The sequence below is a fragment of the Corythoichthys intestinalis genome, chromosome 7 (assembly GCF_030265065.1).
Source record: "Corythoichthys intestinalis isolate RoL2023-P3 chromosome 7, ASM3026506v1, whole genome shotgun sequence".
Classification (NCBI taxonomy): Eukaryota; Metazoa; Chordata; class Actinopteri; order Syngnathiformes; family Syngnathidae; genus Corythoichthys; species Corythoichthys intestinalis.
The window spans coordinates 47988312-48016035 of NC_080401.1; the positions used below are offsets into that span (position 1 = coordinate 47988312).

The 27724-nt window shown below is 36.8% G+C and overlaps 1 protein-coding gene across 1 annotated transcript; it reads right to left on the reverse strand.

Annotated features, from left to right (window-relative positions):
* rab6ba (RAB6B, member RAS oncogene family a) lies at positions 1–27724 on the reverse strand. The gene is made up of 8 exons (XM_057842124.1): positions 27378–27724; positions 12588–12646; positions 7516–7569; positions 7349–7454; positions 7162–7273; positions 2621–2714; positions 2477–2543; positions 1–583 (listed from the first exon to the last, which is right to left on the reverse strand). The coding sequence occupies exons 1-8, from the start codon at positions 27445–27447 to the stop codon at positions 519–521; spliced, it is 627 nt and encodes a 208-aa protein (XP_057698107.1). The 5' UTR covers positions 27448–27724; the 3' UTR covers positions 1–518.

Genomic DNA, 27724 nt, shown 5'->3' on the forward strand with positions numbered 1-27724 from the left:
TAGTTGGCAATAAGACGTTTAATGAAGATGTGCTCTGTACAGTTAGTGAGAGGAGAGTGGTGGTCCCTGTGGCCCCCTCAGTGCTCACATCAAATGTTGATACATGGACACCAGGGTCCCTATTCACCAGGAATAAATACAAAGAACCATCTATAGAACCCGCTTTCAATTAAAAACAACAACAACAACAACAAAGAAAGTGCTGATCTGGCAATAAGCCTCTATAGTTCTTAACTCAAAGTAAGCTAAAAAGGTTAATATGGAGGAAGGAGAGACGTTTGGGGATAGAATTGTCCCTGAATATAAAAATACAAAACCAAAGTGAAATGAGGACTTGATCAGGGCGTTTAAAAAAAAAAGATAAGAAAATTAAAGTAAACTTGTTTGCTTTTGGCAGCTTCAGTTCCAGGGAAGCACTGACCAGCAGTCGGGATGTTAACCAATAGGAAGCCACAACATTAGTGTGTCAGGGAGGGGGGCAGGGTTACGGGTGAACGTGACTTTGTTTCAACGAGCTATTAACAAGAGCAGCCGGCTTCGCTCGTCTGCGACTCTTGTGGTTTGTCCAACTTGATGTCGATCACTGAGGGATAATGTTTAGGAAATTCAACGGTAACTTGCTCATTCAAAACAAGAGTTTGTTGCAAACTGGAGTTAGGATTTTTATTTTGGATTTATTATTTTTCTTGGCAATGATTTTAAACATCAGGTATTTTGTTTTTGCGCACTTATTCCTACTCTATAATGAATATTAAAAACATTCTCAACAAGGATTCCAATAATTAACAAAATGTAAAATATATATTTCCTGAATTACATTGAAATGTTGTCTTTTTTCAATTATTGTTTTTTTTTCTCACACAAAATTTGGGTTTACTTGCGCATTCAAAACAATAGTTAGATTTTAACACAGGGTTTCAAATAAAGGGTTAAAGCTTCAAGCCATATTTTCTAGTTTCAAATTAGCATTTCAAGACAAAAGATAAGATTTTTAAGATGGCACTTCAAATCAAAGTTTTAAACAAGTTAGGTTTGAAACTGTTGTTTCAAATTAGGATTAGGGTTATAAGGGTTTCAAATAAAAGTTTTGAGTTATGTTTCCAAACGATTTTTTTCATTTCATGTAACTGTTTTACATTAGGGTTCCAAACAAGATTTAGGGTTTTAAGCTAGAGCTTGGTTGTCAAGGTTTCAAACAAGGTTAGGATTTCCATACAGGTTTTAGATTTAACATTTTTGCTTTGTGAGTCATCAACAGTTTTATTTGGGTCCAACAGCTGTTTTTAACAAATGTTTGGGTGTGAAATCCATAACTGTTTTCTCTACCATGTCAAGTTTTTAGACTATAGAATTCCCATTTTTATCAAAAATATGAAAAATACTGTACTCAACAAGTGTTTGTGTTATATTTTCAAAATACTGACATACATTGAAATATGAAAGAAACAAGCAAGACTATAAATTAGGGCTGTCAAAATTATCGCGTTAACGGGCGGTAATTAATTTTTTAAAATTAATCATGTTAAATATTTGACGCAATTAACTCAAACAGATCAAAATGACAGCACAGTGCAATGCCAAATTGTTACTTGTGTTTTTTGGAGTTTTGTCGCCCTCTGTTGGCGCTTGGGTGCGACTGATTTTATGGGTTTACGCACCCAAGAGCGCTGTGTAATTATTGACATCAACAATGGCGGGCTACTAGTTTATTTTTTTGATTGAAAATTTTAAAAAATTTTATTAAAACGAAAACATTAAGAGGGGTTTTAATATAAAATTTCTATAACTTGTACTAACATTTATCTTTTAAGAACTACAAGTCTTTCTATCCATGGATCGCTTTAACAGAATGTTAATTATGTAAATGCCATTTTGTTAATTTATTGTTATAATAAACAAATACAGTACTTATGTACCGTATGTTGAATGTATATATCCATCTTGTGTCTGATCTTTCCATTCCAACAATAATTTACAGAAAAATATGGCATATTTTATAGATGGTTTGAATTGCGATTAATTACGATTAATTAATTCTTAAGCTGTAATTAACTCAATGACAGCCCTACTATAAATTTAAATTTATGTATTTTTATGAAGATTATGGCTACTGTAATTATAATTGTGATGCAAGTTGCAACAATATAGAAAGTAGGTAAGCTATGGGGAAAAAAAACTTGACAAGTTAGAGAAAAAATGACTGCAATATTGGAATCAGCATGCCAATTGTAGTTTTCATTAGCATAAAAATCTAAAATTTTTCCCGGTGTGTTAAATCAACCTGTATAATCACTTCCTTTTGACACCACTTGGTGGTGCTGTTTAACTTTAGTTTAAAGTATACTGCTGCTTCATTGGATTTATTTCCAACATTACATTTATTTTGTTCACCTAGAAAACAAAATATAGCTTCCTGACGTTTCACTTCAACATACCTTAATGGGAATTTAAAATAAATAAATAAATAAAAGGATACTGCCTTCTTTGCTGGCCTCCTGCGCGTTCTCCATACCGGGAAGAGCAGAAGCCACGCGGCGGAAGAGCTGCGAGAAAAACCAATAACACTCAACATTCACATCACCACTGTAAGATTACCTGCCATTTTCTTTGGTGTTTTTACCTGCTTGACATTGTGACCCGTCTTGGCGCTGGTCTCGATGAACATGACGCCGAGCTCTTTTGCCTGCTGCTCACCTTCCTCTATGCTGATTTGCCTTAAATGCAGACAGAGAAAGTGACATCACATTGAGGAACAGTTAGGGTGACCAAACGTCCTCTTTTGCCCGAACATGTCCACTTTTCACATCCTGTCCGGGCAGGGTTTTATAAATTCATGAAAATGTCCGGTTTTCATTACTTTTCACTGGACCAATTAGCGTGTGTTGAAATTGACTGACGCTTTGCTCAGAATACTACGATACTGTGCTGCCTGTGACGTGTTCCCAGAGAGCCTGCCCAGTTGTTAAGACTTTTTTTACGATCAATATGTATATAATCAAATGCTTATGTACCCAAATGTACCTGTTTGGTGCCGCATCGTTGCGCTGCAGATGATTGTAAACTTCAATAGCAATGTTTAATTTTGCCTCGGCTACTAGTGTTCGCTAATAGGGTAGGTCTCAGTGAGCTAAGGCGGTGTTTTTCAACCGGTGTGCCGCGGCACGCTAACATGAGAGATCGTCAGGTGTGCCGCGAGAAATTATCTAACGTCGCATTTATATATATATATATTGTAATGTCCGTAACTGTGCGGGCCCTTGAAGGGGCCATCAGACTGCAGAGTGGTGACGTAGCAGGAAGCAAGCAAGGAGGGAGGGAGAACAGCGTGAGAGTGAGTTAGTGGTTGCATGTTGCGGATGCCGCTGTTATTTTGTTTATTATTTTCTATTGTTGCCACAATAAAGTGGGAAAGTCATCACTCCTCTCCTTACTATTTCCCCATTCGGGGCGATTACAATATTTTTTACGTCGTTGGGTGGAGTTGCAATAGGAAGGAAGGAAGGAGTAGGTAGAAAGTTCTCGGTCATGACCAGATGAGCGAAGTTTGCTCGTGTCGCGTTCAAAAACTGCTCGGATTTTTAGCCATCTCGACCTTGCTGTCCACGACAATGTGGACTCCAACACGTCTACTGCACATTATTTGGTTAGACTCGTCATGTGTCGATATACTCGAAAGTGTCCTTTTTATTTTATCCATATGTGACGACCGTCAATCCTCCCCCTGTGTTATATTACAACACATTGTTGCGAACAGCAAGGTGGCTAATGGCTAAAAATCCGAGCAGTTCTTGAACGCGACGCGAGCAGCACAGCGCCATGGTGCCAAGCAAGTTTAAACGTCATCTCCAAACGAAACACCCGTCGTTTCAAAACAAGTCGAAGGACTATTTTGATCGCCTTCGTGAAAACACAGAGAAACAGGCAACTTTTTTGATAAAAACTACCAAGGTAAATCAGAGATCCCTCAAAGCCAGTTACCTTGTTGCTAAATCCAAAAAGTCCGACACCGTGACAGAGACATTAATACTACCTGCCTACAAAGCCATTGTCTGCGAGATGCTCGGCCCTGATGTGGTTAAAGACATTGCTCAAGTCCCCCTGTCTGATAATTCTGAGCTTTTTCAAGCCTAACTGCTATTAAAAAAAAATCAAATAAAAACAAAGACTGAGAGCTGTTGAACAATAAGGATGTCGACTTTGTGTTCATCTAAACTGGCTCAAGTTTCACACTGAGTAAGTATACATACTGAGAAATTATTTTATAATTGAATATACTGTACAGAAAATAATTTTGGAACATTTTTGGTTTGTGGTGTGCCGCGAGATTTTTTCAAATGTAAAAACGTGCCGTGAGTCAAAAAAGGTTGAAAAAGACTGAGCTAAGGTGTAATAGGCATAATGTAGTTTTGAACTGCTGCGTTTGGAAACATGCTGGTTGAATCGTTTGTCAGTTATTTCGGTTATTTTTGTGTGCAATTTAGAACAATGAATGAGGATTACAATTGAGTGGGAATATCAATGTGTCAACGACAATTGTCGAAATAGGAATTTATAAAAATGTATAGTAGAGATGTCCCGATCGATTGGCATCCCGATCGATCGGGTCCGATCACGTCATTTTCAAAGTATCGGAATCGGCAAAAAAATATCGGCCATGCCTTTTTCTAATAAATATATATATTTTTTAATTAAATCGTTTTGTAATTGTATTTAACGTTACAGACATAATATGTTACACTCATCCAGAGTCTTTACTTTAGGCTTAATGTAGGGTTATCAAATTTATCCTAATAACGGCGGTAATTAATTTTTAAAAAAATGTATCACGTTAAAATATTTAACGCAATTAATGCATGCGCTGCACGACCCACTCACGCATTGTCGTGCTCAATCTGTAATGGCGTCGTTTTACCTATAGACCCTACTCACCTACGTCACAAAATGACGTGTTGCTGTATCCGGCCGCGATATTGTACCTATTTTTTAGACCTCATTGTTTTCAATTAGTCGTGCAAGTTATAGAGCAATTCATGGAAGCCCCGGTGTTATCTGACGCTGTAAACTCATTGGATGCGTTGCATAAAAAGCGTTACGTGGAAAAGCTTCAGTTTATCCATTCGCCAGATCCGTATTTGATGCCTAAATCGATGTTTTTCGACCCGCTGTCTTCGCCATCTTTGCCTGACCCTGATATTTACAACTATCTTGTCCACACAAAATCAGCCTATTCTCACGAAAGTTTGAAAAACTTTAAGAGCTTGGAGGCTTATAAATGCTACGTTGCTGGTTGGGTGAAACAGGTCCTCGTACACGAAAATTCGGCAGCAATCTTGTGCTCGGAAGGTGAGTTAAGAAATTTTCAATTCAAAATCTTTTGTTCTTGCTAACATCCACTGTCAAGTCTAATGTATTTCATGTCATTTGTCAATGGAGCTAGGGCTTTTAATGTTTATATGGTTTAGCGATAGCACTCTCACTACATACATATATAATATGTAATAAATATGAAGTGCGATAGCACTACTCCAGATTGTCCCTAGTTGAATTTATTTTTTGGCTTTTGACCTCAATAGTGAAATTGTAAATTAATTGTATGACAACTGTCTGATTATCCCCTTATAATTATATATTTTCAGGTAGTTCATTCACAACGTCTGAGTGTATGTTGTCGGCGATTAGCCTAGCAATGATCTTAATTGTGGTTGTCAGCCCAAAACCCTCTAAATATATATTAAATATATCTTACCGGATATAAAATGACTACTACATAATCTGTGGTAGTCATGTGGAGCTCAGTTTTCTCGTCGAATTGCAGCAGTCAATCTCGGTCTCCTCTCCGGGTCTCTCGGAATACGGTAAAACTTCAAGTCTCTCCGTCTATCTTCTGTTTTTGCAACCGACCGCCACACACGACTTCACCATTTTGATTATTAATGTTAACGAGCAGAAAAACACGCCATAATAGGAGGAATTTACGAAGCGCTAATGCATTAACATGATGAGTATACGGACAACATGGCGCGGGGGCGTGGCTGTGACGTCACGTGAGTAGGGTCTATATAGCGAGATAAAAGGCAGCGTAAAATGAGTAGAGTGAATTTTGGCAGCCTTTGGAGCCTTTTTTAATTGGCTAAAGCATTACAATCCCTCTCCCTACGATTAGAAATATCATTGGAAGCAATGTGGGGAAACAAGGTAGCGATCGATCTTTTTCTTAACCCCTTATGTTATTTCTCAACACAAAGAAGAGATATCCATTGGTAGCACTACGCACAGTCATGGTTCCACTTCCCATCATGCATTTGTGCATGACTACAGTATCATTTACTGAAAGCTTAACAAATACATTAGATGGCAATATTTAGTCACAATATACAAAGTCACAAGTCTTTCTATCCGTGGATCCCTCTCACAGAAAGAATGATAATAATGTGAATGCCATCTTGAGGATTTATTGTCATAATAAACAAATACAGTACTAATGTACTGTATGTTGAATGTATATATTCGTCTGAGTTTTATTCATTTTTTTCTTAATGCATTGGCAAAATGTATATGATCGGGAAAAATTATAGGGAATGATTGGAATTGAACCGGGAGCAAAAAAAAAAGCAATCGGATCGGGAAATATCGGGATCGGCAGATACTCAAACTAAAACAATCGGATCGGGAACAAAAAAAAACATGATCGGAACAACCCTAATGTCTAGTTGTCACATAGCCTACTGTGCGTGTGTATTGAATGGACTACAATGGGTCTGCATTATGTATATAATTTTTTTAATCATTATTTAACCATTTTTAATTTTGTTCTATTTCATTTGTTCATTTATTTATTTGCATTTTTATTGTTCGCTTATTTTTTAGGAATAATAAAGCCTGTTGTGTAACCTCTGAGAATTTGAATGTGTGTCTTTGGTTGTATACTATATGCCTATATTAATATTTTTTTTAATAAAACTAAATTTTTCTATCCAGACGGAGGAGGCGCACTTTAAATACATTAAAGTGATACAGGCCGGCTCGAGGCCGGGCTGAGTGTCCTCTTTTTTGGAAATCAAAATATGGTCACCATAGAAACAGTGGAAAAAAATCTGTTATTTTAAGCTACCAGACTTGTTGACATGAACATTAGTCTTGTTTTTGTGAACTTTGACGCACCTCTTGTCCCCCAGGTCTGTTTTGTTGCCCACCAGCATGATGATGACATCACTTCCTCTCTCCGTCCTCACGTCGTCAATCCATTTGGACGTCTGCTGGAAGGAATTCAAGTCTGCCGCGAGATAAAACCGAATTTGATGAAAGAAATTGGCACGTGTTGATGCTAGGATGGATTTGTGAAACCTACTGGTGATGTCGTAGACGACCACGGCCACCGTGGAGTCGCGAATGTAGCTGGGGATGAGGCTCCTGAAGCGTTCTTGTCCCGCCGTGTCCCACAGCTGCAGCCTCACCTGAGGTTTGACAAGTCGATGGGTTTTACGCCGCACTGGCGCATACGAGTCGGCGTCTTACCGTCCGGTCCTCCAGGTACATGGTTTTGGAAAGGAAGTCGATTCCGATCGTCGCCTTGTTCGAAGAGAAGAAATTATTAGTTTAGGTTATTTTGAGGGTTTCATTCTGGTGGACCGTGTTTGTCTGGAATGAGGCAGATGGCTTTGTGTTCCCGCTTGGCAGGTTTACAGAGCGTCGCCAAGTGCACGGACGCCTTCTCCTGCTGCGATGTCCTTAGCTGATCCGGACAAAAAAAAACGTTTCCATTTTTAAATCCAGAACATTCAAAGGAAAGAACGGTGCTTTTATCTAGACTCACATTCTCAACAATAATCCACTAAAAAGAAATTAATTATATTTATTGTTTTAATGACAATGATTCCAGAAATTAGGCTTTATTATTTCTTTTTAAATTTTATTTTGAAAAATTAAATGTCATTTAACTACTTGTTATTATTTAAAGATAACTTTTAAAGGGAACCTTGGACTGAAAGACTTCTACGCTCTAATAAGATAATTGTTAAGATAATTGTTCTCTTTTACTAAAATATATTATTAGTAATTAGGGCTGTCAAAATTATCGCGTTAACGGGTGGTAATTAATTTTTTAAATTAATAACGTTAAAATATTTGAAGCATTTAACGCACATGCCCCGCTCAAACAGATTAAAATGACAGCACAGTGTCATGTCCACTTGTTACTTGTGTTTTTTGGTGTTTTGTTGCCCTCTGCTGGTGCTTGGGTGCGACTGATTTTATGGGTTTCAGCACCATGAGCATTGTGTAATTATTGACATCAACAATGTCTTTCTATCCATGGATCGCTTTAACAGAATGTTAATAATGTTAATGCCATCTTGTTGATTTATTGTCTTAATAAACAAATACATTACTTATGTACAGTATGTTGAATGTATATATCCATCTTATGTCTTATCTTTCCATTCCAACAATAATTTACAGAAAAATATGGCATATTTTACAGATGGTTTGAATTGCGATTAATTACTATTAATTATTTTTAAGCTGTGATTAACTCAATTAAAAATTTTAATCGTTTGACAGCCCTAATAAAAATAGTCAACAATTAAATAAAATACTATGAATGATGCAAATTAGGCGCAAATTAAAAAAGCATTGAGGCTTTTTTAAATATCTGGAATAACACTAATTCACAACCATAGGAATCAATAGCTTAAAAAAGTATTTTATTGTATAAGTACTTTCTTAACAATGATTTCAAACATTCTGGTTTCACTCCTTCCTCCATATGAAGACATATAGGACGTCTATCACCGTCAATGGAAACATCATCATGCCAAGCCCTTTTGAAGAAAAGGTTTTTGGGTTCCATCTGGCCCAGATGTTAAAAATAGGATGCCCACACAGACAGCGACACATGAACACATTAGATCTTTGTAAATTTTTAACCACACCACTTTGAATGATTCATGAGCGCTTGTCGTCAGGAAGGCTTGCTGCGGGCCCTTTCGGAAAAAGGAAACAGGTCTTCTATGTCGAGGTCGACTGATATGGGGTTTTCAAGGGAGAATTTCAGTCAATTGCCGACGTCTAAAGGCAATTTTGTAAACTAATATTTGAGGCAAATACTTTTTTTTTTAAAGCATGTTGATTATGACAGACGATTGAAACACTCAAGATATAACTTCCCTTTATAACACTGGCCAGTAGGAGGTGCGTAATTATAAAAATAACAAAGATCACAACTCAAACAGTGAACTTATGACAGGGGGTGCCCATTACATCGATTGTGATCGACCAGTCGATCAAAACGCTAGTTTGGGTAGCTTGCGGCATCAATAAAAAAAATCTTTTTTTTTTCATGTACAGTGTAACACAAAAGTGAGTACACCCCTCGCATTTCTGCAGATATTCAAGTACATCTTTTCATGGGACCACACTGACAAAATGACACTTTGACACAATGAAAAGTAGTCTGTGTGCAGCTTATATAATAGAGTTAATTTATTTTCCCCTCAAAATAACCCAAAATATAGCCATTAATATATAAACCCCTGGCAACAAAAGTGAGTACACTGCATAGGCACTAAGTACATTCCTAAATGTCCAAATTGAGTACTGCTTGTCATTTTCCCTCCATAATGTCATGTGACTCATTACAGGAGCGCTGTCAGCATTGCTGCAGAGACTGAAGAGGTGGGGGGTCAGCCTGTTAGTGCTCAGACCATACGCCGCACTCTACATCAAATTGGTGTGCATGGCTGTTACCCCAGGAGGAGGCCTCTTCTGAAGAGGGTACACATGAAAGCTCGCAAACAGTTTGCTGAAGACATGTCAACAAAGCACATGGATTACTGGAAACATGTCCTATGTCTGATAAGACGAATATTAATTTTTTTGGTTCCGATGGTCTCGAGGATGTGTGGCGGCGACTAGGTGAGGAGTACAAAGATAAGTGTGTCATGCCTACAGTCAAGCATGCTAATGGGAATGACCCCCCCCCCCCTTCAATCTCTGCAGCAATGCTGACAGCACTCCTGTAACGAGTCACTTGACATTTTGAAGGGAAAATGACAAGCAGTACTCAATTTTGGACATTTAGGGATGTACGTAGTTTTTAAGGGGTGTACTCTTGTTGCCATGGGTTTAGATATTAATGGCTATATTTTGATTAATTTTGAGGGGAAAATAAATTGACTCTATTATATAAGCTGCACACAGACTACTTTTCATTGTGTCAGAGTGTCATTTTGTCAGTGTTGTCCCATGAAAAGATATACTTAAATATCTGCAGAAATGCGAGGGGTGTACTCACTTTTGTCATACACTGTACATACATAGTTAATTGTGTTGTGTATGCAACTTTTTTGGGGTATGCAGCACCTCCCACCCCTCAACAACAGTGTGTGTTTGTATCTATATCTATATACAGTGGTACCTCTCTATATGAAGTTAATTAATTCCAGGACCTTGTTTGTAAATGTAAAAATGTTGTATGTCGAGCAGGATTTTCCCATAAGAATACATTATAATTCCATTAATTCGTTCCACATAAATACTGGTGGTACTATTGCAAATAGCAATTACACAGAGCAAAACAAATAAATTATTAATAAAAATTGGAATAATAATAATATAATAATAGTAATAATAATACCTGTAATAATGTAACGAATCGGGTTGTAATGTGGCGAATGTGTTTGCGTGGTGTACCTGAACGCATCGCATGGCTGCTTGACAGAGTGAGCTTTTTACTTTCACTTTGTCTACTTGCTGCGGGGCACACTAGGCGTGTTGTGTTGCACAAGTTGATGGAATAAATGATTAGAAACCGGACAAAGCTGGCAATTTATTTGGCGATGTTACCACAAAAATAATTGCCACCTATACTTCTAACGACTGGCGAACGGAGGAGGACAGCCATATCACGGATGCGCACCCCACCCACGCTCACATTTTTTTATCATTTCCATCTTTATACCAACGGAAAGCATCACATTTTCCCTTTTTTTCATCACCTGCATTAACATTTTTGGAACCCATGTTGATTTCTCTCAAACGAAAATCTGCCATGCGTCCGTCTTGCGGGAAAACATAGAAACTGCTGCGCCGTCATGGATCATCGTATTTAGAGCATGTCGTCAGATGTAGAAGAAAATGGTGAGTCAAATTTTACGTCGGATGTCGAAAAGATCGTGTGTCGAAGCGATCGTATGTTGAGGTACCACTGTATAGATTTACACATTGCATGTATTGTATATTCTATGTTCTGTTGCCAGTTTGTCAGAGTCAGTTTTGTGACCACTGTTTTTTTTCGTGATGACATTTGAACGAATCATACGGGAGCGGGAGTGAGGTTATGCTCCGCTTTTACGAACGTTTGCAGGGTTTTGATTCAAATAAATCTTGAGAAAACAACAACGAAAGCCTAACGTTGTACATTGGGATATTACAACTTTTATTCAGTTGAGCACTCACCACTCGGAAAATAACAAATAGAAAAATGGTGTGGCCGAGACAGGTGGAGCCTCTCAGGGCAGCTGTTTTGGGAGTCTCGTTCTCCTGGAAGTGGCGACAATTTGACAGGCGAAAAAGTCATGAAAGTGAAACAGAAAGCGCGCCAGTGTGACCATGCAGTTCACTTTCGTTTAATTTTACCCTACACGTATTTCCGTATTCCATTTCGCTCGTAATCGAGTTGGGAGGGTCCAGCGCCCCTGCTGGCTGAGCGGGGACTTGCAGAATCTGCAACGCCCATCTCCATGCAATTCATTTGGGAGGACCACTAAAGAGCACCGAATTGAAGCATATTATTGCGATTACATATTTAAGGTGTCCAAGATCAATGTGTGAATGCACCGTCAGCTCATCACAGCTCGTTCACGTCAAGCGAGCCGGCCGGCTCCACATTTAAGATTATACGTTGGTGAAGAGCCGGATGAACTCATCAAGAGTCAATATGGCTCGCGTGACATAGGGTCCCAACCCCTGAGTTATCTTATCATATCGGCTATATATCGGCTGATCTTGAAAAAAGTCCACATATTGCATGGCCTTCATAAGAAAGACCATTAGTGAAGCCATTATATCGGCTATATATCGGCAAGAAGTCCATATATTCGTCCAATCGACCCTTACTTCTATGTGTCCACCTTGAGACATTTTCACTCATTCACTGTCATTGACGGCGCTTAACGTCCAATCCAGTTGGACTGGGAAGGTGCTGATGAACAATTGTTTTTTCGCCCCTCCCAGTCAAATTGATTAGATGTCTAGCGTGGTCAATGGCAATAAAAGATGAGCATTCAAGGTCAGTCTTTCCAATCAAATGGATCGCACATGTAGCGCCGTCAATGGCAGCCAATGTGATATTCATCAAATAATGTTAAACCAATTACAACAAACAGTACTAAGGTATCAGTATTGTATGTGGTAATATGTCAAGGTTACTGTTAAATTCCACATCTCTGAAGCTAATCTGATTAAAATGTCTCCGTGTGTGAAAGCCACTTTGAACGAGGCTTTGTTAGGTTTATTTTAAGCCTTTTGATCGGCGTAAAATGAGGTCTTTGTGTGTGTGAGCTTGTTTTCATTATTTATTTATTTTTTACCTGGTACGTGTTGTCGAAGCTGTCGTACATGAAGCGAGTGATCAGCGATGTCTTGCCCACTGCAGAAAAAAATTGGAAAAATGTGGTGTTAATGTAAAGAAATTGGCCACTTCCCATTAAGGCTGTCATGGTTAATTGATTAATCAACAACTAATCAGTCATCAAATTAGTTAACAACTATTTTGATGTGGGAATCATTGTTTAGAGGCGTTGACCTTAGAATTAATCAAATACTTTTTTTTTGGTCTATTGGACGTCTATAATTGTCAAAGGTAGTAAATAGGTTACAAAAAATATTTTAAAATGTGTTTTTAATTTCTAAAGATGTTTATATTTTTAACTTTAGGTTAAAAAAAATAAAGGAAAACTAGACAATTTTCTTTTTTACATTTTTTTTTTTCAGTTTTTATATAAAAAAGGTGAAAAATTTGTTTTTTTTTTATTTATGTTCAATAATTTTTACATTTTTTAATGAAAAAACTAAATGTTCTTTTTATTTTTTTAAATGTTTAAAATTGTTTTTACTTTTTTTATTAGAAAAACAAAAAGGAAAAAACTGTAAATTGATCTTTTTTAACTTATGTTTCAAAATAACTTAAAAATACATATAATACGTAATGTTCATTCTAAATAATGAAAAAAAGTAAAACATTTTTAATCTATTTAGGTAATTATTTTCAATTTTTTAAATGTTTAATATTTTTCTCTACATTAAAAAAAAAAACAACTAATTAATTTACTGTATTTAAATAAAGAAAGGCCAAAAATAGTACTGTTCTTTTAAACCGATGTTCTAAATTTAATTTAAATAACTATATAATAATAATAAATAAATATATTTTTAAAAATACAAAAAGGAAATATTGTAAATATTCCCTTTTTGAGCTCGTTTAAAATGTAATCTTTTCTTAGTTCATTAGTGCTGCAACGATTAATCGATTAACTCAAGTAATTCGATTAGAAAAAAGCTCCGAATCAAATTTTGCTGCTTCGAGTATTCGTTTGATTAGAGTGGCATTGTAATGGTTTGTTTTGTAAGGGTTTGCATTTAGTTGTATTGATTTGGGTAGATACCCTGACATGTAGTGGCAGCGGTGAGTATGACACACCTCATTTAACACGGCTGAATCCAGCTGCTCCCTGTTAAGAGCAACCTAAGTTTTTGTTTGAGCTAATATATTTTTTTCATAATTTAGTTTAAAGGTATATTTAGCCATTTCTTTGTGGGAATATGTGTTTGAATGATTTGTTAAAAGAATGTTAAAGAAAAAGTTAGCATTTTATAGCAATTAAGCTAGCGGACTTTTGCGTCGCAAGTTAGCCAATTGTTCTTTTGTTGTACATTTTTTTCATACTGTCTGATGCTAAGCTCAGGTATTTTAATTGATATTTAAATGAAAGTCAAATTTGGCATCGCTTGAAGAAACACAAATTTTATTTTGTACTTGAATTTAATGCTCTTTTGAAAGTGCAATCTTAGCAAGTCTTTGTTCTCCCGTCCTCTCCTAAAATTTATTCTGCAACGCACGAAATGTTCCTAATCCAATTACTCGATTATTCTAACGAACTAGTTGATAGATTAATCTACTAAAAAAAAATTGTTTTTAATTTTAAAAAATCGATCGCTGCAGCTGAAACCTATTTCTAATTATTTTTTAATAAGACTTCTGTGATTTAAACAGTGAATAATGTGATTTAAGTATGAAGCAGTCAACTAATTGCTAAAATAATTGTTGATTAGTCAACTATCCAATTAATTTTTTTGTAGCAGCCTTAGTTGCCATCAGACACCCTGACACAAAACGGTTCACATTCGCTCGACTTGCAAACTAATTACGAATCAACATCGCCCACCTCTAATGAGCTCTTTGCGCGCGACGGGAGTTTTAATCAAGGAGACTAATTACTCGCGCCCGCTGCGCGAGTCTGCCAGGCACAATTTGACGCGTAGATAATGATCTTAATCATGCCGTGCTCGTTTTTTAATCAATGCACCATCTGAGCTACCTTTTGATAAATGCAGTTGTTAGATTTCACAGGGTGACACTGAAAAAGGAAAATGTTTTTTTGTTGAAAATCCCAACTTTAAGCTAATACCAGAGTAACTATTAGCTAAACTAGTACTAGCTGAAAGTGTGTGAAGTGGAGTTGGGATGATAAACTGCTTTGATTGTTTGGTAGGAATGCCCACTTATGATAAACTCATTTCAATTCACAGCAGAAGGATAAAAAGAGCCACGTTCTTGGACGTCTATATTATTATTCAGTCCAGTTGACTCATTCACTCCCAGCCATTTTCACCAGTGCAACCCCCTTCGCTCCCGGCCGTTTTACTGGATTTTGACTGATTTTGCAAGGCCCCCAGAAAATTCTGTTCTATTGCTACAGTGGGGCAAATAAGTATTTAGTCAACCACTAATTGTGCAAGTTCTCCCACTTGAAAATATTAGAGAGGCCTGTAATTGTCAACATGGGTAAACCTCAACCATGAGAGACAGAATGTGGAAAAAAACCCAGAAAATAACATTTTTTGATATTTAAAGAATTTATTTGCAAATCATGGTGGAAAATAAGTATTTGGTCTATACCAAAAGTTCATCTCAATACTTCGTTATGTACCCTTTGTTGGCAATAACGGAGGCCAAATGTTTTCTCTAACTCTTCACAAGCTTTTCACACACTGTTGCTAGTATTTTGGCCCATTCCTCCATGCAGATCTCCTCTAGACCAGTGATATTTTGGGGCTGTCTTTGGGCAACACAGACTTTCAACTCCTCCTCACCTCGTGGCGTCAAAATGATAACAACGGGGAGCAAAAATCCCAGACACACACGGGGGGACCTAGTGAATGACCTACAGAGAGCTGGGACCACATTAGCAAAGGCTACTATCAGTAATACAATGCGCCGCCAGGGACTCAAATCCTGCACTACCAGACGTGTCCCCCTGCTGAAAAAAGCACACGTCCAGGCCCATCTGCAGTTCGCTAGAGAGCATTTGGATGATCCAGAAGAGGACTGGGAGAATGTGTCATGTTCAGACGAAACCAAAATAGAACATTTTGGTAGAAACTAGGGCTGCAGCTATCGATTATTTTAGTAGTCGATTAATCGATGAACCATTAGTTCGAATAATCGAGTAATCGGTTAAGGAACATGAAAAATTAAATTACCTGTGCTGAGCCTCAAACGGTATAATAAATGAGGATCTATGTACAACAAAAGAACAATTGGCTAACTTACATAGCAAAAGTCCGCTAGTTTAAATGCTATAAACTTTTTTTTTTTTAACAGTGCTCTTAACAAATGTTTTAGACACATATTCCCACAAAAACAGGCTAAATATACCTATAAACTAAATTACGAATGTATTTAAAAATGAAAAACATTAGCTCAAACAAAAACTTAGCATATGTTGGTCTTCACAGGGAGCACTTGGATTCAGCCATGTGAAATGAGGCAGACTAGAAGGCAGTTTATCCATTCAAATCAATAAAACTAAATGCAAACACTTTCAAAATAAACCATTACAACGCCACTTAAATTAAACGAATACTCGAAGCAGCAAAATTGAATTCGAATCTTTTTTTGTAATCGAATACTCGAGTTAATCGATTAATCATTGCAGCACTAGTAAAACACTGGTTCTCTTGTTTGGAGGAAAAAGAATACTGAATTGCCTCATACCCACTGTGAAGCATGGGGGTGGAAACATCATGCTTTGGGGCTGTTTTTCTGCAAAGGGACCAGGACAACTAATTAATTGAGGAGGCATTTTGTTTGCATACCAGTGTAACTGGATATTTTTACATTTGAGCAAAAATATGTATGCTGTGATGCTTCTGTTCATACTGGATAGTTTTAGGTTGCAGCACTACTTGATGGATTTAACATTTGTGGCATGTCATTTTAATGTAAATTTAAAAGTAAAGTGAATGAATAATTCAAAATGTATTATACTGGATCGTGGCATGTTGATATCGTGATATAAAATTGCCCATATCCTGATAGATTTTTTTCATATCGTACAGCACTACTGAAGTGTCACATAATCCTCCTCTTTGGCTGTCTTGACAATAGTGCTGAATCACTTGAGCAATATGTTGCTCTCAAGGTCTGCTGGAAGCTCTCAGGCATCAATCATAGCCTGCAGGCATGTGTGTGTGCGTACAGGAAACACTGGCCTACTAACATTTCCTTAACATACATATAGGTTTCATTTTTACGCACATGAGTAAAGATCTATTAATGATATCCAAGTGAGGACAAAAAACCTTAAGGTGCATTTTCAGCACTTGGAATAAAGTCAAAAACAGATAATGCGGCACTAAGCCTATTTGTTGTCTATATATTTCCTCCTTGTTAAAAGGCACAAGGCATCTTTTTCTGTGCATGACGGCATTCATGTTACACTCGTCGTCAGGTCATGGTTTCCTAAAGGGGACATTAATTAAATCAACAGTTCTCTCACTGAGCAGTGGGATTCGCGTTAAAACTTAATGACTTGGCAAATTCCCTTTGACCTTTTAACTGATGGGGGCTGCATCCCAGACACTTGCAGTGATTAACTCTTTCAGTGTCACTGATGATGATGTGGCTCTTTTCATCCCTCTGCTGTGAATTTGAATGCGTTTATTTCTTGTAGACGTACAAGCCTTTCTAACTGGGAGGGTGGCAGCGAATGAACATTCGTTCATCACAGATACCAATTAGTGCTACAACGATTAATCGATAAACTCAAGTATTCGATTAGGAAAAAAAGATTCAAATTAAATTTTGCTGCTTCGAGTATTCTTCTAATTATTGTGGACTTGTAATGGTTTGTTTTGAAAGTGTTTGCATTCAGTTTTATTGATTTGAGTGGATACACTGCCCTCTAGTCTGCCTCATTTCACATGGCTGAATCCAGCTGCTCCATGTTAAGACCAACATAAGCTAAGTTTTTGTTTGAGCTAATGTTTTTTTAATGCATTCGTAATTTAGTTTTAGGCATGTGCCGGTTATCGGTTTCACGGTTTACCGTGGTGTGAAAACGTCGCGGTTTCAAAACCACTCAAATTTTCCGTCAGACCGTAGGACGGTATTCGCTATTTTTCTTGTGTCAAAAATGCAGCCAGAAGCGGCTTGGCGCAGCAGCGCTCACCCCCTCCCGTTTGTTGCTGTGTGTGAGTGATGCTATCGGCTACACAGCCAGCTAACCCAAAAACAATTACTCCAAACATGAGGCGTACTGTTCTTCAATTTATTGAGCTCTCAAATCGTGGTAAGTTTAATATACAAAATGAATACATTTAAGATGTTGTACAATTAGATTTTTTTCACGTGAGTAGCTTCCACAGATTAGCACCATGGAAAAAATTCGCCAAAAACAAAACAAACATTTTCCTTTCAAATTCAATATACAAACTAAGTAAAAGCTTACAAATATGAATGTTAGCCTAAGCTCAGCTGGGAGAGCAACTTCATTGAGTGTTACAGCCGCAGAGTGAGAAAACAAGCTTGATTCGCTTGAATGAAGGGGAAGAAGTGATAGCATCAAAGATCGCTAATTGCGAACGATGATCTTGCCCTAAGCACAAATCCACGTTCGCTGGATCAAGGTGAGGTGTCACTCCCAATGTGTTTTTTTATTTATTTTTTATTTTATTTTAGATGAAACCTTTCCACAACAATATTGACATTTTAACTAACGTATACATTTTTACCTAACTTATGAATTCCTTATGTTCTTTTTAACACAAAGGCATGACATCATGTAGACTAGAGGTGACACAGTGGCTGAAAATGGCGAAACTTCACTTATGCTTTTCCACCCTAAAAAAAAAGTCATGCAGTATAAATTTTTAAAAATTATATTCAGAAGTGTTTTTACTTTATAGAAATTATTTTGTTCTTGCTGTAATCTTGTGCAACTTGAGCTGTGGCTGTGAGTATAGTCTATAAGTTATATTTATTTTAATTTTATTTCTAATATTTTTTTATTGATAATTTATTTATTTTAACAATATATTCATGTTCCAATTTGCAACTGTGGTCTGAAAAAAAAAATCCTGTTCAATGGAAAAAAGTTGTTGTTTTTTTTAACCCATACATCTCAAAATTTTTGGGAGCTATAATTGCAATACCGTGATACCGTGAAACCGCGGTATTTTTGCTCACGGTTATCGTACCGTCAAAATCTCATACCGGCACATGCCTATTTAGTTTATGGGTATATTTAGCCGTTTTTGTGGGAATATGAGTCTGAACCATTTGTTAAGTGCATATATTTTTGTATATAAAATTTTTTTTTTTAGCGTTTTTTAGGATTTAAGCTAGCGGACTTTTGCTATGTAAGTTAGCCAATTGTTCTTTTCCTGTAAGGCAAGGCAAGGCAAATTTATTTATATAACACAATTCAACACAAGGCAATTCAAAGTGCTTTACATCACATGAAGACCATAAAAATCACATTTAAATCAACACAACGTAAAAACCAAGACAAATGATCGCATTTAATCACAGAATAAAAATAAATAAATAAAAACAAAACAAAAATAAAAATAAAGCAAAAACTACTACTACTAATAATCATTGAAATCAGCAATGGAGATAAGCACAAGAGGAATAGAAGGCAGGTAGGTTGAAATATATAGACAGTTATGGATATGCAGTGCCAAACAAAAGTGTTTTTAGCCCTGATTTAAAGGAGCTAACAGTTTGAGCATACTTCAGACGTTCGGGTAACTTGTTCCAGAGGTGAGGAGCATTATAACTAAATGCTGCCTCACCCTGCTTGGTTCTTGTTCTTGGAACATGCAGAAGACCCGTTCCAGACGACCTTAGGGGTCTAGATGTCTCATAGGAATCTAACAAGTCAAGCATGTATTTTGGTCCAAGGCCATTAAGTGTTTTGTAGACGAGCAGTAGTATTTTATAGTCTATCCTTTGACTCACTGGAAGCCAGTGTAGCGATTTCAAAACCGGTGTAATGTGGTCCAGCTTCCTTGTATTTGTGAGGACTCTGGCTGCAGCATTCTGTACTAGCTGCAGCTTCCTGACTGATTTTTTATCAAGACCTGTAAATATACCGTTGCAGTAGTCCAATCTGCTGAAAATGAATGCATGCATAAGTTTTTCCATGTCTTGTTGAGTCAGAAGCCCCTTAATTCTGGTTATATTTTTTAGGTGGTAATAAGCGGATTTAGTGACGGACTTTAGATGGCTATCAAATTTTAGGTCTGAGTCAATAATTACGCCAAGGTTTCTGACTTGATTTGTAGCTGTAAGTGACATTGTGCTAAGTTGGCTGCTTATCTTTGACCTTTCCTTTTTTGGCCCAAAAATGATCACCTCTGTCTTCTCCACATTTAACTGGAGAAAATTCTGGCACATCCATTCATTGATTTGACGAATGCATTTACTCAGGGAGACTAAGGGACTATAATCATGTGGGGACACAGAAATGTACAGTTGTGTGTCATCTGCATAGGCGTGATAGGAGATGTCATACTGTTCCATTATCTGAGCTAACGGAAGCATATAGATGTTAAATAAGAGTGGTCCAAGAATTGTACAATTGACCTGTACATAGATCCTTATTCAATTATTATTTTATACCATTTGAGGCTCAGCTCAGGTATATTAATTTTTCATGTTCTTTATCCGATTACTCGATTATTCGACAAACTAGTTCATCGATTAATCGATTACTAAAACAATCGATAGCTGCAGCCCTAATACCAATACTGAATATCGATTCGGACAACACTAGAAGTATACAGTTTTTAACCAGATCTTAAAAGATCTAGGTATTGCTAACAATGTCATGATGAAATTCATATCATAATTCAGGGCTCACGATACCATACATATTAGGGGTGTGCCATCTTAGGCACCCCACGATTCGATTCGATTACGATTCAGGGTGCTACGATTTGATTATTGAACGATGATAAAGGTATTGACAATGATCCCGGTTTTCACGATTATCGGTGCATCGTACATTACTAATTAATAAAGTATCCAAACAAATTTATGTCCATTATTTATTTAAAATATCCGAATGATTCAACAGGAACAATGTAAACATGCCCATACAACAAAAAGCTGCCCTTAAATTGTTTTTTTCCCCTTTTTTTAAACAAGAAAGTGCAAAAACATTAACCATTTTAAAGGCAGTACTTATTTCTCAACATGCCCATACAACACACAGCTGACCTTGACATACTCTTTTTCACAAGAAGGTGCAAAAACATTAGCTGTTTCGCTAATTACCATAGCGCTCGGCACTAACTAGTAACATGTCAAAAGCAACAACAATCAAGGCTAAAAAGTACAAGTGGGTCCGTGTATTCACCTCTGACAGACGGATACGGGACTTAGCAAAACACTAGGGACTTTTTCCAATTAACACGACTTGAACCTACTGCTGGACAACTGAAAAACAAGGAGCAATGAACTATATCTCTTCCCCTCTCGCTCTAAAAATATAACTTGCGCACAGTAGCGGTACCGCCGGGTCCTGGCCTGTCTCATTCACAAATTTATTTTCCAGTCTTTTGAAAATGAGTGAATCTCTCGCTCAGTAACCGGCAGCATCCATCATAACGTTGTGTGTGCGTTCGTTAAAGGTGTCCGGGCGGCAGACGTGTCTTGAATTTCGTTCAGCTACAAGCGGCTGTCATAAAGTTCTACAAGCTGCTGTAATAAAGTTATTAGGGAAAATCGTTTTTGAACATTTATGAATCGTAATCGAATCGTCACGTGTCGCATCGCAATGCATCTAATAATCGATTTTTTGGAATATGATACATTTGTATTCCGATACAAAAAGATACAAATCCCAATAAAAGAAAAAAAAAAACATGTCCTTAACACTCTAAACATTAGAACAAGGGTTTAGCTCCATGGAAAACAAATAATTACGAGTCTTATGACAAAGTCACAAAATCGATCTTGCAATATCAGAAATAAGAAGACATACGATTTAAATCAAAGTAACTGTCCTTATTTGGGAGACTGCAGCACAGTAACATTATATTAAAATGTTTTAAACTTATTAGCAGTGATCATAAAATATAAAACTGACTTTCTTCCCCAGCCTGCAAAGCAAATATAACTACCTTTGAACACACATTGAGCAGTGGTAAGCACGTGAATTGATACCGAATCTTAGTATCGATCCTACATCCCTTGAATTTATACATTTATTGTCAACAGGCCCACAACAATATATTCATGAACCATTTTTTTAGCACACCACTACATTTTAACCACATCTGCAATGGCGACATCTAATGGTCAATATGTGAATAAATCTGTCCTAGCTCTCTGCCATTGCTCTAAATTTCATTGTATTTTTGTTTGTTACAACTATTTCAAAACCGTGCCTTTTTGTAACACTCTATATTTGAGCATTGATAATAAATGTTTATGGTTATCACATTATAATAATTTTGAAATTCTTGTTTGTTTGTTTTTGTTCAAACAGTGTGCCACAAGTGGGCTTCTATGCAAGTTTTCTGGGGAAAACCCTGTACATATTAAACAATTGTAGATATGTTGTATTAAAATAATTGGATTCTATCACCAACCGGGATTGTTAACTAGTATGACAACCTATAACAAGCAAAATTTGAAAGAATAAACTGATAACCAAGTACGCAAGAGGAGGTACATCTAAAAAAAACTTTATATTATTGCTGGTGTGCGGGACGAGCCTTTACAAAGACAATATACTTCTTTGATGGTTAGTTAAGGCAAATCTTATAAATACCACATTAGGAATAACAGTTTTTTTGTTTTTGTGCAAACAGCCCATAGAATAGCTACATCATAGAATCAAGATCCTGATGTCAATCGCTAGGTCACGCCCCTTAAGGCTTATCAACATGAATGTGCTTATCATAGAAAAAGTTTCTTTACAAGCTGTCTTGATATTTTTATGTTAATACATCATATTGTAAATGTATATGTAATAAACTCCTGTGTGGAATTTGCATGCTTGTTTATATATAGTAAAGCTGCAGCTATTGATTATAGGGTTTTTCCGATCATGTTTTTTTGCTCCCGATCCGATCCCGATCGTTTTAGTTTGAGTATCTGCCGATCCCGATCTTTCCCGATCCAATTGCTTTTTTTTGCTCCCGATTCAATTCCAATCATTCCCGATAATTTTTCCCGATCATATACATTTTGGAAATGCATTAAGAAAAAAATGAATAAAACTCGGACGAATATATACATTCAACATACAGTACATAAGTACTGCATTTGTTTATTATGACAATAAATCCTCAAGATGGCATTTACATTATTAACATTCTTTCTGTGAGAGGGATCCACGGATAGAAAGACTTGTGACTTTGTATATTGTGACTAAATATTGCCATCTAATGTATTTATTTAAGCATTCAGTAAATGATACTGTAGTCATGCCCAAATGCATGATGGGAAGTGGAACCATGACTGTGCGTAATGCTACCAATGGATATCTCTTGTTTGTGTTGAGAAATAACATAAGGGGTTAAGAAAAAGATCGATCGCTACCTTGTTTCCCCACATTGCTTCCAATGATATTTCTAATCGTAGGGAGAGGGATTGTAAGGCTTTAGCCAATTAAATATTGCCATCTAGTGTATTTGTTGAACTTTCAATAAATGAGACTGCAGCCATTCAACCCAAATGCATGATGGGAAGTGGAACCATGACTGTGCATAGTGCAACCAATTTATATATCTTCTCTACGTTGGGAAATAACATACGGTGTTAAGAAAAAGATAAATTGCTACCTTGCTTCCCCACATTGCTTCCCATGATATTTCTAATCGTAGGGAGGGGCATTGTAAGGCTTTAGCCTATTAAAAAAATGCTCCAAAGGCTGCCAAAATTCACTCTACTCATTTTATGCTGCCTTCTATCTCTCTAAATGGGTAAAACGGCGCCATTACAGATTGAGCGTGACAATGCGTGAGTGGGTCGTGCAACGCATGCATTAATTGTGTTAAATATTTAACGTGATACATTTTTAAAAAATTAATTACCCCCGTTATCGGGATAGATTTGATAACCCTACATTAAGCCTAAACTAAGACTCTGGATGAGTGTAACATATTATGTCTGTAACGTTAAATACAACGAAAACGATTTAATTAAAAAATATATATATATTAAAAAAAGGCATGGCCAATATTTTTTGCCGATTCCGATACTTAGAAAATGACGTGATCGGACCCACATCTCTAATATATTATTTTAGTAGATGATTAATCAATGAACTAGTTAGTTCAATTCATCAAGTAATCGGAGAGGAAACATAAAAAAATATAATACCAGAGATGAGCCTTAAACGGTATAAAAAAATAATGAATGAGGATCTAAATACAACAAAAGAACAATTAGCCACATAGCAAAGGTCCACTAGCTTAAATGCTGTAAAATGCTCTTAACAAATGGTTCAAACAGATATTCCCACAAAAAACAGCTAAATATATCTATAATCTAAATTACAAATGCATTAAAAAAAAAAAAAATTAGCTCAAACAAAAACTTAGCTTATGTTGGTCTTAACAGGTAGCAGCTGGATTCAGCCATGTGAAATGAGTTATCTCATATTCACCGTCACCATTAGAGGGCAATCAAATCATTAAAACTAAATGCAAACACTTTCAAAACAAACCATAACAACACCACTTTAATTAAACGAAAACTCGAAGCAGCAACATTTAATTTGAATCTTTTTTCTAATCGAATTACTCGAGTTGATCGATTAATTGTTGCAGCACTCATAGGCTGATCTACTATTCAGGTGAAGTAGCAGAGTGCCTTAGGCCCCCAACCAGTAGGGGGCCCCCAACCAGCTGCCCTTGCCCCAACAAGCAAGGGCTTGGGCCATCGGAGCCAGCAGCACCCCCAACTATTCGTCATGTATAATTATGTCAGCATACCAAACAAACAAATAACAAAACAAAAAAGAAAGCCATTTGAATGCTGCATTTATATTATCTCTCCGCACTACAATGGACTGTTCCACGACTACGAACTGAGTATCAGTCGCTTAGCTTCATTTAGCGCCGTTTAGCTTCGCTTAGCTCCGCTTAGCTGTTCGTTAGCTTCACTTAGCTCTAGCTCTCCCGCTTTTTTCACGCCACTAAGCTCGCTATTTTTACAACATTCTTGCTAGTTTGCATGTCAGCTATCGTTTATTTCGCACACATGAGCGAACATGCTCTCCATGAGAGCCAAAGTGCAGTAAGCAAGGGAGAAGTTGAGAACAGGCCGCTAATGCCTCTTTTAACTTTCTTCTTCTTCACACCAAACACAAAATACACGACAGCACACCCTGTGGCGAAACAATGCAGTACAGTTCCAATCAGTCATGCAATAACACTCAACAGCTGGTTAACAGCATTTGCTAGCGGAAAAAAAATTAAATCTATTAGTGACACCACAAGCAATGACGAAGAATGTTTTTTTAGGGATTGTGAAGCTTTTGGTTAGCAGTTCAGCGAACATTTCAAAATGAAAGCACGTCATTTTCGTCATATAAAAAACGATTTTTGGAGTTAATCCCACATACCTCAGATATTAATATTATAATATGTAGAGTAAATACAACAGAATACAGATTCTACACTAAAAATAGCTTTCAAATCACACTCTTTATCACAAATATGATTGGCAATGAATAATTATAATTTATATTAGGGCTGTCAAACGATTACAATTTTTAATCGAGTTAATTACAGCTTAAAAATTAATTAATCGTAATTAATCGCAATTACTCGCAATTCAAACCATCTATAAAATATGCCATATTTTTCTGTAAATTATTGTTGGAATGGAAAGATAAGACACAAGATGGATATATGCATTCAACATACGGTACATAAGGACTGTATTTGTTTATTATAACAATAAATCAACAAGATGGCATTAACATTATTAACATTCTGTTAAAGCGATCCATGGATAGAGGGACTTGTAGTTCTTAAAAGAAAAATGTTAGTATAAGTTATAGAAATGTTACATTAAAACCCCTCTTAATGTTTTCGTTTTAATAAAATTTGTAAAATTTTCAATCAAAAAATAAACTAGTAGCCCGCCATTGTTGATGTCAATAATTACTTACACAATGTAATGGGTGCTGAAGCCTATAAAATCAGTCGCACCCAAGCGCCAGCAGAGGGCAGCAAAACTCCATAAAACACAAGTGAGCGTTTCACTGTACTATCATTTAAATCTGTCTGAGCGGAACATCTGCGTTAATTGCGTCAAATATTTTAACGTGATTAATTTAAAAAATTAATTAACGCCTGTTAACGCGATAATTTTGACAGGCCTAATTTATATACAACTATTATATATAGTAATATACTATGATAAGAATTTTTTTTAAAGAATTGTTTTGAATAATGTTGGAAAGGCAAAGTCAGTGTTCTGAATCTTTTTACTTTCCATTCTTTTGCACTAGTAAATGCTATCAGCATTTAACCTCATTGTTTATTTGTGATTAATTATTGTTATTCACATGATAATTTATACTTTAATAAAAAATGGAAGTGTTCCAAAATGGTTTTCTGAATTAATAAGCGTCAACAAAAATTTCATTGCTAAATTAGTAAAAAAATAAAAATATAATTAGATTTGTCGACTAATCGTAAAACTAGTCGGCTTACTAATCAGGAGAAAATTTGTCATTTAGGACAGCCCTAGTGTACCGGAACATATTTCCTCCACACACTTCTAACCTTTTTAACCCCTGCCTGACCCATGAAGAGGGCCCCTGGATATGTTCGCCTTAGACCCCAAAATTGCCAAGTCCGCAACTGGCAGCACTATTAAATAGTACTCTAGTTATTTCTGAATCGTAGAAAATATGCATATTCAGTTCTTTAACTCATTGACAGTGATAAATGTCCAATCAGGTGGCTGTTTTTTTATCTCTATGAATTTAAAAAAGTTTATCATTAGTAGATGTTCAATCCATTTGAACTGAAGGGTGGCAGCGGATGAACATTCATTCCCACTTCTAATGGATTGGACGTCTAACGCTGTCAATGGCAGCCAATGCTTTGTCCATTGACCAGTCTAGGGAGATGACATGAAAAACAATGTTTTTTAGGGGACTGAAAAGATATGATCTTGCTCTCTGATATGAGTGTACCCCTTGTTCTGGTTAGCACTGTGCTTTCAATAGAATAAAACTACTTGCATGGGAAAACAATTTAACAAAATGGAGGTCGACATAAACATCCACTGTAACACTGAAGTTGTCACAATAAAGCATCCAACCTTTGGACTCGAAATGGTCTTTGCCTGATATAAATGCTTTGTTGACGCGATGACGTCAGAGTGAAGCTTGAAGGAACAAACTAAATCTAAGGAGGGTCCATTTTGGAGCCTGACAAACGAACACCAAAATTTTTTTTTAAATTAAGAAGTCTCCAACGCTGAAATAAGAACATTTTTAAGTTGTCCCCCTGACAATAAGAAGGGTGTGCCCGAGACAACTTGGAACTCCGTCCACTGCATCACTCCTGACTACCATTTTGGCTTCTCTTTACCGCCTACGAGTGAATTCCAACACTTTAAATGATCCAATAAGACATTTTGTCAACTATTCCATGCTCAAACAGTAGCATCAAGACTTCGCCATTCAATTAAAACACGAATTTGCCAAGCTAGCTTGAAATTGACTAATAATGAACTTGGTGACCGGGCAGGTGCATCGGCATCACGTGACCGTACCCCCCCCCCCTTTTAAATCCAGAACTTTCTCCATAAAACGCCAATAAAATATCATGCTTACCACTCTGTTCTCCTAAAAAGACGAGTTTGAATTTCCTTAAAGGGTTTCCAAAGTCACTGGCCACGGACATGTTGACGAAGAGGAAGAAAAGGGCGGCCAGTGGGCGCCGGAGGAGGACTCTTTGGCTTTCGCTGCTGTCGGACACTGATGAAGATGCCGGAGAGAGGGAGGAAAAGGCGTCGGTTGTTGTTAAAATTCTCCTCTTCGTCGCTGTCTCCTCTTTTGTCTTTCTTAAACGCTTTCACTTTGTGACGGTGACAAGTCGCCACAAACCCGTCCGTAACGCTTCCTCCCGGTCGTGGGTGTGGGGGTACTCTTTCCCATCCCTCTCGCGTCTCGAACAGGAG

What these genes read in the sequence shown, in the direction of transcription:
- rab6ba (XM_057842124.1), bottom strand. Translation starts at nt 27,447, where the DNA reads ATGTCCGTGGCCAGTGACTTTGGAAACCCTTTAAGGAAATTCAAACTC. An exon ending in TGTACCTGGAGGACCGGACG is followed by an intron (nt 7,455 to 7,515) that starts GTAAGACGCCGA and finishes GTCAAACCTCAG; the next exon opens with GTGAGGCTGCAGCTGTGGGA. An exon ending in GGTCGTCTACGACATCACCA is followed by an intron (nt 7,274 to 7,348) that starts GTAGGTTTCACA and finishes ATCTCGCGGCAG; the next exon opens with ACTTGAATTCCTTCCAGCAG.